The 14,862-nt window shown below is 46.7% G+C and overlaps 1 protein-coding gene across 2 annotated transcripts in view; it reads left to right on the forward strand.

The window, feature by feature from the left end:
• The window catches only part of ASXL2 (ASXL transcriptional regulator 2), a 51,433-nt gene that overhangs the window by 19,663 nt on the left and 16,908 nt on the right, over positions 1-14,862 (forward strand). The window contains exons 1-5 of one of the 2 annotated variants that reach the window (XM_064709988.1): positions 1,796-1,811; positions 5,002-5,110; positions 5,999-6,149; positions 10,133-10,245; positions 12,983-13,124. In XM_064709988.1, the coding sequence (XP_064566058.1) occupies positions 5,033-5,110; positions 5,999-6,149; positions 10,133-10,245; positions 12,983-13,124 (484 nt within the window). In that variant the 5' untranslated portion in view covers positions 1,796-1,811; positions 5,002-5,032. Of the gene's footprint in view, positions 1-1,795; positions 1,812-5,001; positions 5,111-5,998; positions 6,150-10,132; positions 10,246-12,982; positions 13,125-14,862 lie in introns of those variants that run through there. The other variant, XM_064709987.1, reaches the window with a different exon arrangement.

Genomic DNA, 14,862 nt, shown 5'->3' on the forward strand with positions numbered 1-14,862 from the left:
CCTGGAGATGGACTGGTCAGCCTGGAGCTCACTGGTCAGCCTGGAGATGGACTGGTCAGCCAGGACTGCTCCTGGGCCACTCTCTGATGTTCCTGCAGCTCACATGAGGTCCTGCTGACAGATCTTTAATTAGAGCTGTTAATTAGTCGGGTTCAGCGTGTTCTGAGAGCTTTGTGCTGAGCTCCACACTGATCCCCATCCCCAGGTTTCTGCTGGGCTCTCCAGGAGAAGATCTCAGGGGTTGTGTGGCTCCTGAACTGCATCTCCCTGTGATGCTGCACCCATTCCTGCTCTGGGGGTGCTCCAGGAACCCCAAAATCCTGGTGTGCCAGCCAAGATCCCTCTGGGGGTGCTGCTGGTGCACAGTGAGACACTGAGGTGCTCTGGGGAACCCCAAAATCCTGGTGTGCCAGCAGAGATCCCCTTTGGGGTGCTGCTGGTACAGAATGAGGCACTGAGGTGTCCTGGGGCACTCCAGGAACCCCAAAATCCTGGTGTGCCAGCAGAGATCTCCCTTGGGGTGCAGAGTGAGGCACTGAGGTGTTCTAGGGGCACTCAGGAGCTTCAGGAACCCCAAAATCCTGGTGTGCAGGCAGAGATCCCCCTCAGGGTGCAGAGTGAGGCACTGAGGTGTCCTGGGGACATTCCAGGAACCCCAAAATCCTGGTGTGCCAGCAGAGATTCCCTTTGGGGTGCTGCTGGTGCACAGTGAGACACTGAGGTGTCCTGGAGTCACCCAGCAGCTCCAGGAACCCCAAAATCCTGGTGTGCCAGCAGAGATCTCCCTTGGGGTGCAGAGTGAGGCACTGAGGTGTTCTAGGGGCACTCAGGAGCTTCAGGAACCCCAAAATCCTGATGTGCCAGCCAAGATCCCTCTGGGGGTGCTGCTGGTGCACAGTGAGGCACTGAGGTGCTCTGGGGAACCCCGAAATCCTGGTGTGCAGGCAGAGATCTCCCTTGGGGTGCAGAATGAGGCACTGAGGTGCTCTGGGTCACTCCAGGAACCCCAAAATCCTGGTGTGCCAGCCAAGATGGGCACTGGTTTCCATTCCTGGGGAGCCCATGGGTCACCCCTGGGCTAAGGAAGCTCCTGCTGCATTCCACTGGGAGTTTGGGGTGCAGTGCTGAGCTGGGAGCAGGGCAGAGAGGGGGGACAAGGAGTGAGTAAGTTCCTACTCCATGGTGTTCCTACACAGGGGGTCACATCCCCAGGGCTCACCTGGCTTCCATGGAGTTCATCCCCAGGTGAAGGTGGCAGGAGGTTCCACACGGGAGCTGTTATGGGGACACCTGGCAGGTGCCCCTGTCCCTGATCCCCTGTCTCCTGGGACCCCAACCCCTGGGATGTGCAGGGAGGCACCTGGCAGGTGTATCCTGTCTCCCTTGGGATCCCAAACCCTGGGATGTGCAAGGAGACACCTGGCAGGTGTATCCTATCTCCCTTGGGATCCCAAACCCTGGGACCCCAAACCCTGGGATGTGCAGGGAGGCACCTGGCAGGTGTATCCTTCCTGCTCCCCCTGGGATCCCAAACCCCAGGATGTGGTTCTTCTGGAAAGGGAGGCACCTGGCAGGTGTATCCTGTCTCCCCTGGGATCCCAAACCCTGGGATCCCAAACCCTGGGATGTGCAAGGAGGCACCTGGCAGGTGTATCCTGCCTCCCCTGGGATCCCAAACCCCTGGGATGTGGTTCTGCTGGAAGGGAGGGAGGAGGGAGGGAGGTGTGTGTGCATTGATGATCCACTGTTTTGCTGAAGTTGTTAAAGGGGTGTTTCTCTCCTTTTTTTGGGCTGCACTCCACCTGCAGAAGGTAAGACCAGAGCTCCTCCTCTGCTAACACCCCCCTCCTTTGCCATTCCCTAGCCCAGAGCCTGCTCCTGGGAGTAACCCCGGTGTAACCCCGGTGTAACGCTGTGCTTCCAGCTGGGAACCCTGGGGCTTGGCAGCTCCTCCCTGTCCCTGTCCCTGTCCCTGGGGCTGCCTTTGCATGTGGGCTTTGTGCTGCTTTGGGGCTGCTGCATGTTGGGGAATGTGACCCTGGCACAGGAGCTGCCTCCCTAACCCTGCCCCTGTGCTGCTCCTGGCACTGCCAGCCCTGGCACTGCCAGCCCTGGCACTGCCGGCCCTGGCACTGCCAGCCCTGGCACTGGGGGTGGCTGCACCCTCAGCAGAGAGCTCCTGGCTCTCAGGAGATGGGGGGAAACAGGGGATGCTCCAAAGGGAAAAGTGGGAATTTGTCCCCTGAGTGCCTGTGGCAATGGGATCCAGGCAGTGAGGTTTGTCTGGAGCTTCCCTTGGTGCCTTGGGAATGCTGAGCTGGAGCAGGGGCTGGGCAGAGCTAAAGAATATTTTTAAAAAATCAGGAGAAAAGGCAATAAAATCCAAAATGAGGAGAAAGGGCAATAAAATTAAAAATTAAAAATCAGGAGAAAGGACAATGAAATAAAAAAAAAATTCAGAGAAAGGGCAATTTAAAAATCAGGATAAAAGGCAATAAAATTTTTAAAAAATCAGGAGAAAAGGCAATAAAATCCAAAATGAGGAGAAAGGGCAATAAAATTAAAAATTAAAAATCAGGAGAAAGGACAATGAAATAAAAAAAAAAAAATCAGGAGAAAGAGCAATAAAATAAAAAAAGATCAGGAAAAAGGGCAATAAAATCAAAAAAATCAGGAGAAAGGGCAATGAAATTTAAAAAAAACCAAGAGAAAGGGCAATAAAAAAAAAAAAAAAAATCAGGAGAAAGGGCAATGAAATCCAAAATGAGGAGAAAGGGCAATAAAATAAAAAATGAGGAGAAAGGGCAATCAAATCCAAAAAAATCAGGAGAAAGGGCAATGAAATCCAAAAAAATCCAGAGAAAGGGCAATTTAAAAATCAGGATAAAAGGCAATAAAATTTTTAAAAAATCAGGAGAAAAGGCAATAAAATTAAAAATCAGGGGAAAGGGCAATAAAATTAAAAATGAGGAGAAAGGGCAATGAAATCCAAAAAAATCAGGAGAAAGGGCAATAAAATCCAAAATGAGGAGAAAGGGCAATGAAATTTTAAAAAATCAGGAGAAAGGGCAATGAAATAAAAAGAAAACAGGAAAAAGGGCAATAATTTTTTTTAAAAATCAGTAGAAAGGGCAATAAAATCCAAGAAAATCAGGAGAAAGGGCAGTAAAATCCAGAATCAGGAGAAAGGACAATAAAATTAAAAAAATCAGGTGAAAGGGCAATAAAATAAAAATCCAGTTTGGGGTTCTGTGTACAGTTTGGGGTTCCTGTGTCAAATTTGAGGTCCCTGTGTCCAATTTGGAGGTTCTGTGTCCAATTTGGAGGTCCCTGTGTCCAGCTTGAGGTCCCTGTGCCCAGTTAGATGTTCTGTGTCCATTTTTTGGTCCCTCTGTCCCTCCCTGGGCACACAGCTCAGCTGCTCCTGCCTGCAGCAGGATGGGTTAAAAGCCAACCAAAACCCCAAACCCCTGCAGCCCTGGTGGGAAGATGGATCTGGTTGGGATTGGGGAGCTCCCCCTTCCCAGGGGGAATTGCACCCTTAGTCCCCATTTGTTACCCCACAACCCCAATTCCAGCAGAACTTGGGTGGTTTTTGGGAAAAAAAAAAAACCAACACAACTCTGAATCCTTCTGGAGCCCATCCTCAGCTCACCCCAGAGCTGCCCCGAGCCTCCCCCAGAGCTGGGGCTGCTTTGGGGTCTGTCAGAGGAACCTTGCAGGGGGTTTTTGGTTGCTTTTGGCCTGGGCTGCAGCAGCCCTGCACTGCTTCCCCTATTGCTGCTTGTGCCGCTGCAACTTGCATTCCCTGCGAGCAGGGCTGGGCTGGGCTGTGGGGTCAGATATGGGCTGTGGGGCTGGGCTGGGGGCTGGGGGCCTGGGCTGTGGGGTGAGATCTGGGCTGTGGGGTGGATCTGGTGTGGGGCAGATCAGGTGTTTGTGGGCTGTGATGGGGTCGATCTGTGCTGTGGGGTTGGATTGGGCTGGGGTCCCTGAGCTGTGGTCTGGGAGCTGTGGGTAGATTGGGCATGGGTGATCTGGATTGTGGGCTGGATTGCTAGGGTTATGGGGCTGGATCTGGGCCTGTGTGGGCTGGATCTGGGAATTTGGGCTGTCTGGTCTGGGGGCAGTCTGGGCTGTGGGTGCTGGATTGGGATTGTGGGGGCTGGATTGGCCTCCTGCCCACTGTGGGTCTGGGTCGGCTGGTTGTGGGCTGGATCGGTCTGTGGGTCAGATCTGGGTTTGGGGCTTGCTCTGGGCTGTGGGGCCGGGACGGGCTGTGGGGCTGGGGCTGGGATTTGGGGTCGGATTTGGGCCTCCTGCCCACTGTGGGATTGGGTCAGGGCTGTGGGGCTGGATCTGGGTTTTGGGGCTGGATCTGAGCTGTGGGGCTGGATCAGGGCTGTGGGGCTGGATCTGGAATTTGGGGCTTGCTCTGGGCTGTGGGGCTGGGGCTGGGCTGTGGGGCTGGATCTGGGATTTGGGGTCGGATTTGGGCCTCCTGCCCACTGTGGGATTGGATCAGGGCTGTGGGGCTGGATCTGGGCTGTGGGGCTGGATCTGGGCTGTGGGGTCAGATCTGGATTGTGGGGTGTGATCTGGGCTGTGGGGCCGGGGCTGGGCTGTGGGGCTGGATCTGGGATTTGGGGTCGGATTTGGGCCTCCTGCCCACTGTGGGATTGGATCAGGGCTGTGGCGGCTGGCTTGGGCTGATCTGGGCTGTGGGGTGATCAGCTGGGGCTGTGGGCTGGATCAGGCTGTGGGCTGGATCTGATTGGTGATTTGGCCTCCTGCCCACTGTGGATTGGTCAGGCTGGGCTGATCAGGTCTGTGGGGTCAGATCTGGATTGTGGGGCTGGCTCTGGGCTGTGGGGCTGGATCTGGGTTTTGGGGCTGGATCTGGGTTTTGGGGCTGGATCTGGAATTTGGGGCTTGCTCTGGGCTGTGGGGCTGCCCGGGGGTGCCGTGGGCACACTCACCCATGGGGTCTCTCTCTCGCAGCGGGACGTCCCCCCTGGCCTGCCTGAATGCCATGCTGCACACCAACTCCCGCGGGGAGGAGGGCATCTTCTACAAGGTGCCCGGCAGGATGGGCGTCTACACCCTCAAGGTGAGTGCCAGGGGCAGGGCGGGCACCTACACACCCTCAGGGGGAGTGCCAGGGGCAAAATGGGCACCTGCACACCCTCAGGGTGAGTGCCAGGGGCAAAATGGGCACCTGCACATCCTCAGGGTGGGTGCCAGGGACAGGGTGGGCACCTACACACCCTCAGGGGGAGTGCCAGGGCAAAATGGGCACCTGCACATCTTCAGGGTGAGTGCCAGGGCAAAATGGGCACCTGCACACCTCAGGGGGAGTGCCAGGGGCAAAATGGGCACCTAAACCCTCAGGGTGAGTGCCAGGGGCAGGGTGGGCACCTACACATTATCAGGGGGAGTGCCAGGGGCAAAATGGGCACCTACACACCCTCAGGGGGAGTGCCAGGGGCAGGGTGGGCACCTGCACACCCTCAGGGGGAGTGCCAGGGGCAGGGTGGGCACCTGCACATGCTCAGGGGGAGTGCCAGGGCAAACGGCACCTACACACCCTGAGGGTGAGTGCCGGGGAAAATGGCGCCTACACACCCTCGGGGGGATGCCAGGGGCAAATGGGCACCTGCACACCCTGGGTGAGTGCCAGGGGCAAAATGGGCACCTGCACACCCTCAGGGGGAGTGCCAGGGGCAGGGTGGGCACCTGCACACCCTCAGGGTGAGTGCCGGGGCAAAATGGGCACCTACACCCTCAGGGTGAGTGCCAGGGGCAGGGCGGGCACCTGCACACCCTTGGGGTGAGTGCCAGGGGCAAAATGGGCACCTGCACACCCTCAGGGGGAGTGCCAGGGACAGGGTGGGCACCAAATTCAAAGGGTGAATTTGGTGAACAAACCCCTCTGTTTTTGGGGTTTGCCCCTGTCCCTGGGGTGACCCTGGTGTGGCTCTGTCGTGTCCCCTGGCAGAAGGACATCCCAGATGGGCTGAAGGAGCTGTCGGAGGGCTCGGAGGAGAGCAGCGATGGCCACTCGGACTCGCAGAGCTCGGAGCACAGCAGCTCCAGCAGCGACGGCTGCGCCGCCAAGGACAGGAGGAAGAGCAGGTGGAAAAGGAAAGGTGAGTTCTGGGTGGGGAGAGGGAAGGGAAAGGTGAGTTCTGTGTGGGGAGAAGGAAAGGTGAGTTCTGTGTGGGGAGAGGAGAGGAAAGGTGAGTTCTGTGTGGGGAGAAGGAAAGGTGAGTTCTGTGTGGGGAGAAGGAAAGGTGAGTTCTGTGTGGGCAGAGGGAAAGGAAAGGTGAGTTCTGTGTGGGGAGAGAAGGAAAGGTGAGTTCTGTGTGGGGAGAGAAGGAAAGGTGAGTTCTGTGTGGGGAGAGGAGAGGGAAAGGTGAGTTCTGTGTGGGGAGAGAAGGAAAGGTGAGTTCTGTGTGGGGAGAGAAGGAAAGGTGAGTTCTGTGTGGGGAGAGAAGGAAAGGTGAGTTCTGTGTGGGGAGAGGAAAGGGAAAGGTGAGTTCTGTGTGGGGAGAGGGAAAGGTGAGTTCTGTGTGGGCAGAGGGAAAGGTGAGTTCTGTGTGGGGAGAAGGAAAGGTGAGTTCTGTGTGGGGAGAGGGAAAGGAAAGGTGAGTTCTGTGTGGGGAGAGGGAAAGGAAAGGTGAGTTCTGTGTGGGGAGAAGGAAAGGAAAGGTGAGTTCTGTGTGGGGAGAGGAGAAGGAAAGGTGAGTTCTGTGTGGGGAGAGAAGGAAAGGTGAGTTCTGTGTGGGGAGAGGGAAAGGTGAGTTCTGTGTGGGGAGAGAAGGAAAGGTGAGTTCTGTGTGGGGAGAGAAGGAAAGGTGAGTTCTGTGTGGGGAGAGAAGGAAAGGTGAGTTCTGTGTGGGGAGAGAAGGAAAGGTGAGTTCTGTGTGGGGAGAGAAGGAAAGGTGAGTTCTGTGTGGGGAGAGGGAAAGGTGAGTTCTGTGTGGGGAGAGAAGGAAAGGTGAGTTCTGTGTGGGGAGAAGGAAAGGTGAGTTCTGTGTGGGGAGAGGAGAAGGAAAGGTGAGTTCTGTGTGGGGAGAGGGAAAGGTGAGTTCTGTGTGGGGAGAGGGAAGGAAAGGTGAGTTCTGTGTGGGGAGAGGAAAGGGAAAGGTTTGTTCATAATAATTATTATTAATAATATAATTAAAATATAATATAATATAATGTTATATTATATTATATTATATTATATTATATTATATTATATTATATTATATTATATTATATTATATTATATTATATTATATTATATTATATTATATTATATTATATTATATTATATTATATTATATTATATTATAATTATTATAATGTTACAAATTATTATATTTTATTTTAAAATATATAAACTTATTTGTTGTTTTATAGATGATTATAAAATTGTTATAATTGTTATAAATAATAAGCAAATTATAGTTATGAAAATATTATAATTTGCTTATAGTTATTATTAATAATTATTAATGAAATTATTAAAACTTCTTTAATAAATAATTATATTTTATAATATTAAATATTATAATGTTATGAATTATATTTATTATAAAATTATACAATTATTTATAATCGTATAAATTATAAAATTATCATAATTATATAATTATAAACAGATTATAATTATTGAATTATTATACTTTGCTTATGATTTGTTTAATTATTATAATTGTTTAATCTTGCTCTCAGGCAAAGATATGGGAGTAGGAATAACAGTTCTTTCTTATTTACATAGTATTTTAATTACATTTACTACTTATTTCTGTTTATATTTATATTTATACTTATGGCTTTTATATCTATATATACATTTACATTTGTATTTACATTTATAATGTTATATTCATTGTGTTATATTTTTAATTATAATTATATTTGTATCTATATTTACACATTTATATTTACATTCAATTTTATATATCTTTATTTACAATTTATAATTTATTTACATTTGGTATTTATAGTTATAGTTACATTTATATTTTTATTTATATTTATTGTTAGATTTATATTTATAATATAATTATATTTATATTTATTTTATTAATTTTTTAAATATTTCTTTTAATTATTGTCTATTTGGTAAACACAAGCTGGAGGTTGAATTCCTGCTTATATTTATATATTTTATATTTATATTTATGGTTAGATTTATATAATATTTATAATATTATAATTATATTTATATTTATTTTATATTTATTTTATAATTTTTTTATATTTATTTTAATTATTGTCTATTTGGTAAATGCAAGCTGGAGGTTGAGTTCCTGCGTTTATATTTATATTTATATTTATATTTATATTTATATTTATATTTATATTTATATTTATAGTTATATTTATATTTATATTTATGGTTAGATTTATATTATATTTATAATATTATAATTATATTTATATTTATTTTCTAGTTATTTTATTATTTTTAATATTTATTTTAATTATTGTCTATTTGGTAAACACAAGCTGGAGGTCGAGTTCCTGCGTATATATTTATATTTGTATTTATATTTATATTTACATTTACATTTATATTTATATTTATATTTATGGTTAGATTTATATTATATTTATAATATTATAATTATATTCATATTTATTTTATATTTATTTTATAATTTTGTATATTTATTTTAGTTATTGTCTATTTGGTAAATGCAAGCTGGAGGTTGAGTTCCTGCTTATAATTTTATATTCATATTCATATTTATGGTTATATTTTTATTATATTTATAATATTATAATTATATTTATATTTATTTTATATTTATTTTATTAATTTTTTATATTTATTTTAATTATTGTCTATTTGGTAAACGCAAGCTGGAGGTCGAGTTCCTGCGTATATATTTATATTTATATTTGTATTTATATTTACATTTACATTTACATTTATATTTATGGTTAGATTTATAGTATATTTATAATATTATAAATATATTTATATTTATTTTATATTTATTTTATTAATTTTTTATATTTATTTTAATTATTGTCTATTTGGTAAACGCAAGCTGGAGGTTGAGTTCCTGCTTATATTTTTATATTTACTTTATATTTATATTTATATTTATGGTTAGATTTATATTATATTTATAATATTATAATTATATTTATATTTATTTTCTATTTATTTTATTAATTTTTAATATTCATTTTAATTATTGTCTATTTGGTAAACGCAAGCTGGAGGTTGAGTTCCTGCTTTTATATTTATATTTACATTTACATTTACATCTATATTTATATTTATATTTATATTTATATTTATGATTATATTTATATTATATTTATAATATTATAATTATATTCATATTTATTTTATATTTATTTTATAATTTTGTATATTTATTTTAATTATTGTCTATTTGGTAAATGCAAGCTGGAGGTTGAGTTCCTGCGTATATATTTATATTTATATTTATATTTTCATTTACATTTATATTTATATTTATGGTTAGATTTATATTATATTTATACTATCATAATTGTATTTATATTTATTTTATATTTATTTTATAATTTTTTACTTTTATTTTAATTATTGTCTATTTGGTAAACGCAAGCTGGAGGTTGAGTTCCTGCTTATATTTTTATTTTTATATTTATAGTTATAGTTATAGTTAGATTTATATTATATTTATACTATCATAATTATATTTATATTTATTTTATATTTATTTTATTATTTTTTAATATTTATTTTAATTATTGTCTATTTGGTAAATGCAAGCTGGAGGTCGAGTTCCTGCGTATTTATATTTATATTTATATTTATATTTATATTTATATTTATATTTATATTTATATTTATATTTATATTTATATTTATATTTATATTTATATTTATGGTTAGATTTATATACTATTTCTAATATTATATTTATATTTATATTTATTTTATATTTATATTTATTTTAGTTATTGTCTATTTGGTAAATGCAGGCTGGAGGTCGAGTTCCTGTGTTTATATATTTATATTTATATTTACATTTACATTTACATTTACATTTACATTTACATCTATATTTACATTTACATTTATATTTATATTTGTATTTGTATTTACATTTATATTTATGTTTATTCCCCGCAGTGCCGTCGCGCCTGCCGCCCGCGGGCTCCCCGCAGCCCGGCTGCCCGTCCCCGTCCATCCCGGCCAAGGGCCTCTCCTCCTCCCAGAAGCACAGCAAGAAGGCCCTCAAGCAGGTCAGTGCCTCAGTTTCCCTGCAGGGATGGAGTCCCTGCCCCTGGGAACCCTCTGCTCTTCTGCTCCTTTTTCCCTCAAGTTACAATTTCCCCAAAAATAACACATTTAAATTATAATTTCTAAATTATAGCTGTAGAGAGAGGCTGTAAAATGTGTTTTTTTCCCCCCAGTCCTGTGATGAGATCCCATCACTTCCTGGGAAATGGGGTTGGTAAATTTGGCCTTGGCAGTGAATTCATCCCCTGGGGGGCAAAAATTCCCCCCCAGAGAATTCCATGGGGGCTGCACGTCCACATGGAGGGAAGGAGGGCAGGAATTCCATGGGCAGGAGAAGGAAGGAGAGCAGGAATTCCATGGACAGGAGGAGGAAGGAGGGCAGGAATTCCATGGACAGGAGAAGGAAGGAGAGCAGGAATTCCATGGGCAGGAGGAGGAAGAAGAGCAGGAATTCCATGGGCGGGAGAAGGGAGGAGAGCAGGAATTCCATGAACTCTGGAGGAGGAGGAAGGAAGACAGGAATTCCATGGATAGAGAGTCTGGAAAAAGAGAAAGGAAAGAGGGCAGGAATTCCATGGACTCTGGAGAAGGAAGGAGGGCAGGAATTCCATGGACAGAAAATCTGGAAAAAGAGAAAGGAAAGAGGGCAGGTATTCCATGGACAGGAGGAGGAAGGAGAGCAGGAATTCCATAGACAGAGAGTCTGGAGGAGAAGGAAGGGGAGCAGGAATTCCATGGACAGAGAGTCTGGAAAAAGAGAAAGGAGAGCAGGAATTCCATGGAGTCTGGAGAGGGAGGAAGGGAAGCAGGAATTCCATGGACAGGAGGAGGAAGGAGAGCAGGAATTCCATGGCTCCGGGCTGGGCTCCTGATCCTCAGCACACAAATCCTGTGGGGGGCAAATCTGGGGGGTTCAAGGGACAAACTGAGCTGTGGGCACATCCTGGAGCCACTGCCAGGGCCTGAAGGGGCTCCAGGAGAGCTGCAGAGGGACTGGGGACAGGGATGGAGGGACAGACCCAGGGAATGGCTCCCAGTGCCAGAGGGCAGGGCTGGATGGGATACTGGGAATGAGGAATTGTTCCCTGGCAGGGTGGGCAGGCCCTGTGCTCTGTGCCCACTGCTGTGCCCCCCAAGCTGTGGGGTGGCTGATCCCTGTGCCCCCCAGGCTATGGGGTGGGTGATTCCTGTGCCCTGTGTGTGTCTGTCCCTCTGTGTCCCCTGTGTGTGTCTGTCCCTCTGTGTGCCCCTGTGTGTGTCTGTCCCTCTGTGTGTCCTGTGTGTGTCTGTCCCTCTGTGTGTCCTGTGTGTGTCTGTCCCTCTGTGTGTCCTGTGTGTGTCTGTCCCTCTGTGTGTCCTGTGTGTGTCTGTCCCTCTGTGTGCCCTCTGTGTGTGTCTGTCCCTGTGTCCCCTGTGTGTGTCTGTCCCTCTGTGTGTCCCTGTGTGTGTGTCTGTCCCTCTGTGTGTCCTGTGTGTGTCTGTCCCTCTGTGTCCCCTGTGTGTGTCTGTCCCTCTGTGTGTCCCCTGTGGGGTTTCTGACCCTCTGTGTGTCCCCTGTGTGTGTCTGTCCCTCTGTGTGCCCCCTGTGGGGTTTCTGTCCCTCTGTGTGTCCCCTGTGTGTGTCTGTCCCTCTGTGTGTCCCCTGTGTGTGTCTGTCCCTCTGTTTGTCCCTGTGTGTGTCTGTCCCTCTGTGTGTCCCTGTGTGTGTCTGTCCCTCTGTGTGTCCCTGTGTGTGTCTGTCCCTCTGTGTGTCCCCTGTGTGTGTCTGTCCCTCTGTGTGTCCCCTGTGTGTGTCTGTCCCTCTGTGTGTCCCCTGTGTGTGTCTGTCCCTCTGTGTCCCCTGTGTGTGTCTGTCCCTCTGTGTCCCCTGTGTGTGTCTGTCCCTCTGTGTGTCCCCTGTGTGTGTCTGTCCCTCTGTGTGTCCCCTGTGTGTGTCTGTCCCTCTGTGTCCCCTGTGTGTGTCTGTCCCTCTGTGTGTCCCCTGTGTGTGTCTGTCCCTCTGTGTCCCCTGTGTGTGTCTGTCCCTCTGTGTCCCCTGTGTGTGTCTGTCCCTCTGTGTGTCCCCTGTGTGTGTCTGTCCCTCTGTGTGCCCCTGTGTGTGTCTGTCCCCTGTGTGTCCCCTGTGTGTGTCTGACCCTCTGTGTGTCCCCTGTGTGTGTCTGTCCCTCTGTGTCCCCTGTGTGTGTCTGTCCCTCTGTGTCCCCTGTGTGTGTCTGTCCCTCTGTGCCCCCTGTGGGGTCTGACCCTCTGTGTGTCCCCTGTGTGTGTCTGTCCCTCTGTGTGTCCCTGTGTGTGTCTGTCCCTCTGTGTGTCCCCTGTGTGTGTCTGTCCCTCTGTGTGTCCCTGTGTGTGTCTGTCCCTCTGTGTGTCCCTGTGTGTGTCTGTCCCTCTGTGTGTCCCTGTGTGTGTCTGTCCCTCTGTGTCCCCTGGGCTGTCTGTCCCTCTGTGTGTCCCCTGTGGGGTTTCTGACCCTCTGTGTGTCCCTGTGTGTGTCTGTCCCTCTGTGTGCCCTGTGTGTGTCTGTCCCTCTGTGTGCCCTGTGTGTGTCTGTCCCTCTGTGTGTCCCCTGTGGGGTCTGACCCTCTGTGTGTCCCTGTGTGTGTCTGTCCCTCTGTGTGTCCCCTGTGTGTGTCTGTCCCTCTGTGTGTCCCCTGGTGTGTCTGTCCCTCTGTGTGCCCTGTGTCTGTCTGTCCCTCTGTGTGTCCCCTGTGGGGTCTGACCCTCTGTGTGTCCCTGCAGGCCCTGAAGCAGCAGCAGCAGAAGCAGCAGCAGCAGCAGCAGCAGTGCCGGGCGGGCATGGGGCCGGGCATGGGGCCGGGCATGGCCCTGCCCTCCGGCCAGCACGTCCTGCTCAAGGCCAAGGCCACCCCCGGGAGGTCAGGTACGTGTGGGCACTGCCAGGGCGGGTGCAGGGGCAGCTGCTCCTTTCTGTGCCTTCCTCTGGGCTCTGGAGCCTTCAGCTGCAGCCTTGGGGCTTGGGGCACCTTCAGCTGCTGCCCCAGGGGTTGGGGCTGTGAGGGAGGCACCGGGTAGGGAAAGACCTGGGATGGATCTTGGAGGGATCTTGGATGGATCTTGGCTGGATTTAGGAGGGGTCTTGGATGGATCTTGGCTGGATTTAGGAAGGGTCTTGGATGGATCTTGAATAGATCTTGGATGGATCTTGGATGGATCTTGGCTGGATTTAGGAGGGGTCTTGGATGGATCTTGGATGGATCTTGGATAGATCTTGAATGATCATCTTGGATGGATCTTGGCTGGATTTAGGAGGGGTCTTGAATGGATCTTGGCTGGATCTTGGATAGATCTTGGCTGGATCTTGGCTGGATCTTGGCTGGATTTTGGATTTTGGCTGGATTTGGGAAGGGCCTTGGATGGTCTTGGATAGCTGTGACTGTAAGAACAGACGTTGGATGGATTTTGGAGGGATCTTGAATGGATTTTGGAGGGATCTTGGCTGGATTTGGGAAGTGTCTTGGATGGATCTTGGATGATCTTGAATTATCTTGGATGGATCTTGAATGATCTTGGATGATCTTGAATGATCATCTTGGATGGTTTTTGAATGGATGCATTTTGGATGGATCTTGGCTGGATTTGGGAAGGGTCTTGGATGGATCTTGGATAGCTGTGACTGTAAGGACAGACCTCGGATGCATCTTGAATGGATCTTGGATGATCTTAGATGGATCTTGAATGGATTTTGGCTGGATCTTGGATCGATTTTGGATGGATTTTGGATGATCTTGAATGGATCTTGAATGATGATCTTGGATGGATTTTGGAGGGATCTTGGCTGGATTTAGGAAGGGTCTTGGATGGATCTTGGATGGATTTTGAATGGATCTTGGATGATCTTGAATGGGGATTTTGGATGGATCTTGGCTGGATCTTGGATGGATCTTGGATGGATCTTGAATGGATCTTGGATGGATCTTGAATGATCATCTTGGATGGATCTTGGATGATCTTGAATGGATTTTGAATGGATCTTGGATGATCTTGGATGGATTTTGGATGGGTCTTGGCTGGATCTTGAATGATCATCTTGGATGGTTTTTGGATGGATCTTGGATGGATCTTGGATGATCCTGGTTGGATTTTGGAGGCACCTTGGCAGTCTCTGGGATGGCTCTGGCTGTGCCTTTGGCTGGTTCCAGGCTGCTCCCAGTGCTCTCCTGGTATTTATAGCTGGGAGTTTCTCCTGGTGTTTATGTTTGGGAGTTTCTCCTGGTTATTTCTATTTTGGGTTCTCTCTATTTCTGTTTTGTTCTGGGAGTTCTCCCAATGTTTCTGTCCTGGGATTTCTCCTGGTGTTTATATTTGGGATTTCTCCTGGTGTTTATATTTGGGATTTCTCCTGGTGTTTATATCTGGGATTTCTCCTGGTGTTTATATTTGGGATTTCTCCTGGTGTTTATATTTGGGATTTCTCCTGGTGTTTATATTTGGGAGTTTCTCCTGGTGTTTATATTTGGGATTTCTCCTGGTGTTTATATTTGGGAGTTTCTCCTGGTGTTTATATTTGGGATTTCTCCTGGTGTTTATATTCAGGAGTTTCTCCTGGATTTGAAGTTTTCTGAAGCTCCTCATCCTTCAGGGTGGGTTCCATGTCCTGT

Source organism: Zonotrichia leucophrys, chromosome 3 (genome assembly GCF_028769735.1).
Source record: "Zonotrichia leucophrys gambelii isolate GWCS_2022_RI chromosome 3, RI_Zleu_2.0, whole genome shotgun sequence".
Taxonomy (NCBI): domain Eukaryota; kingdom Metazoa; phylum Chordata; class Aves; order Passeriformes; family Passerellidae; genus Zonotrichia; species Zonotrichia leucophrys.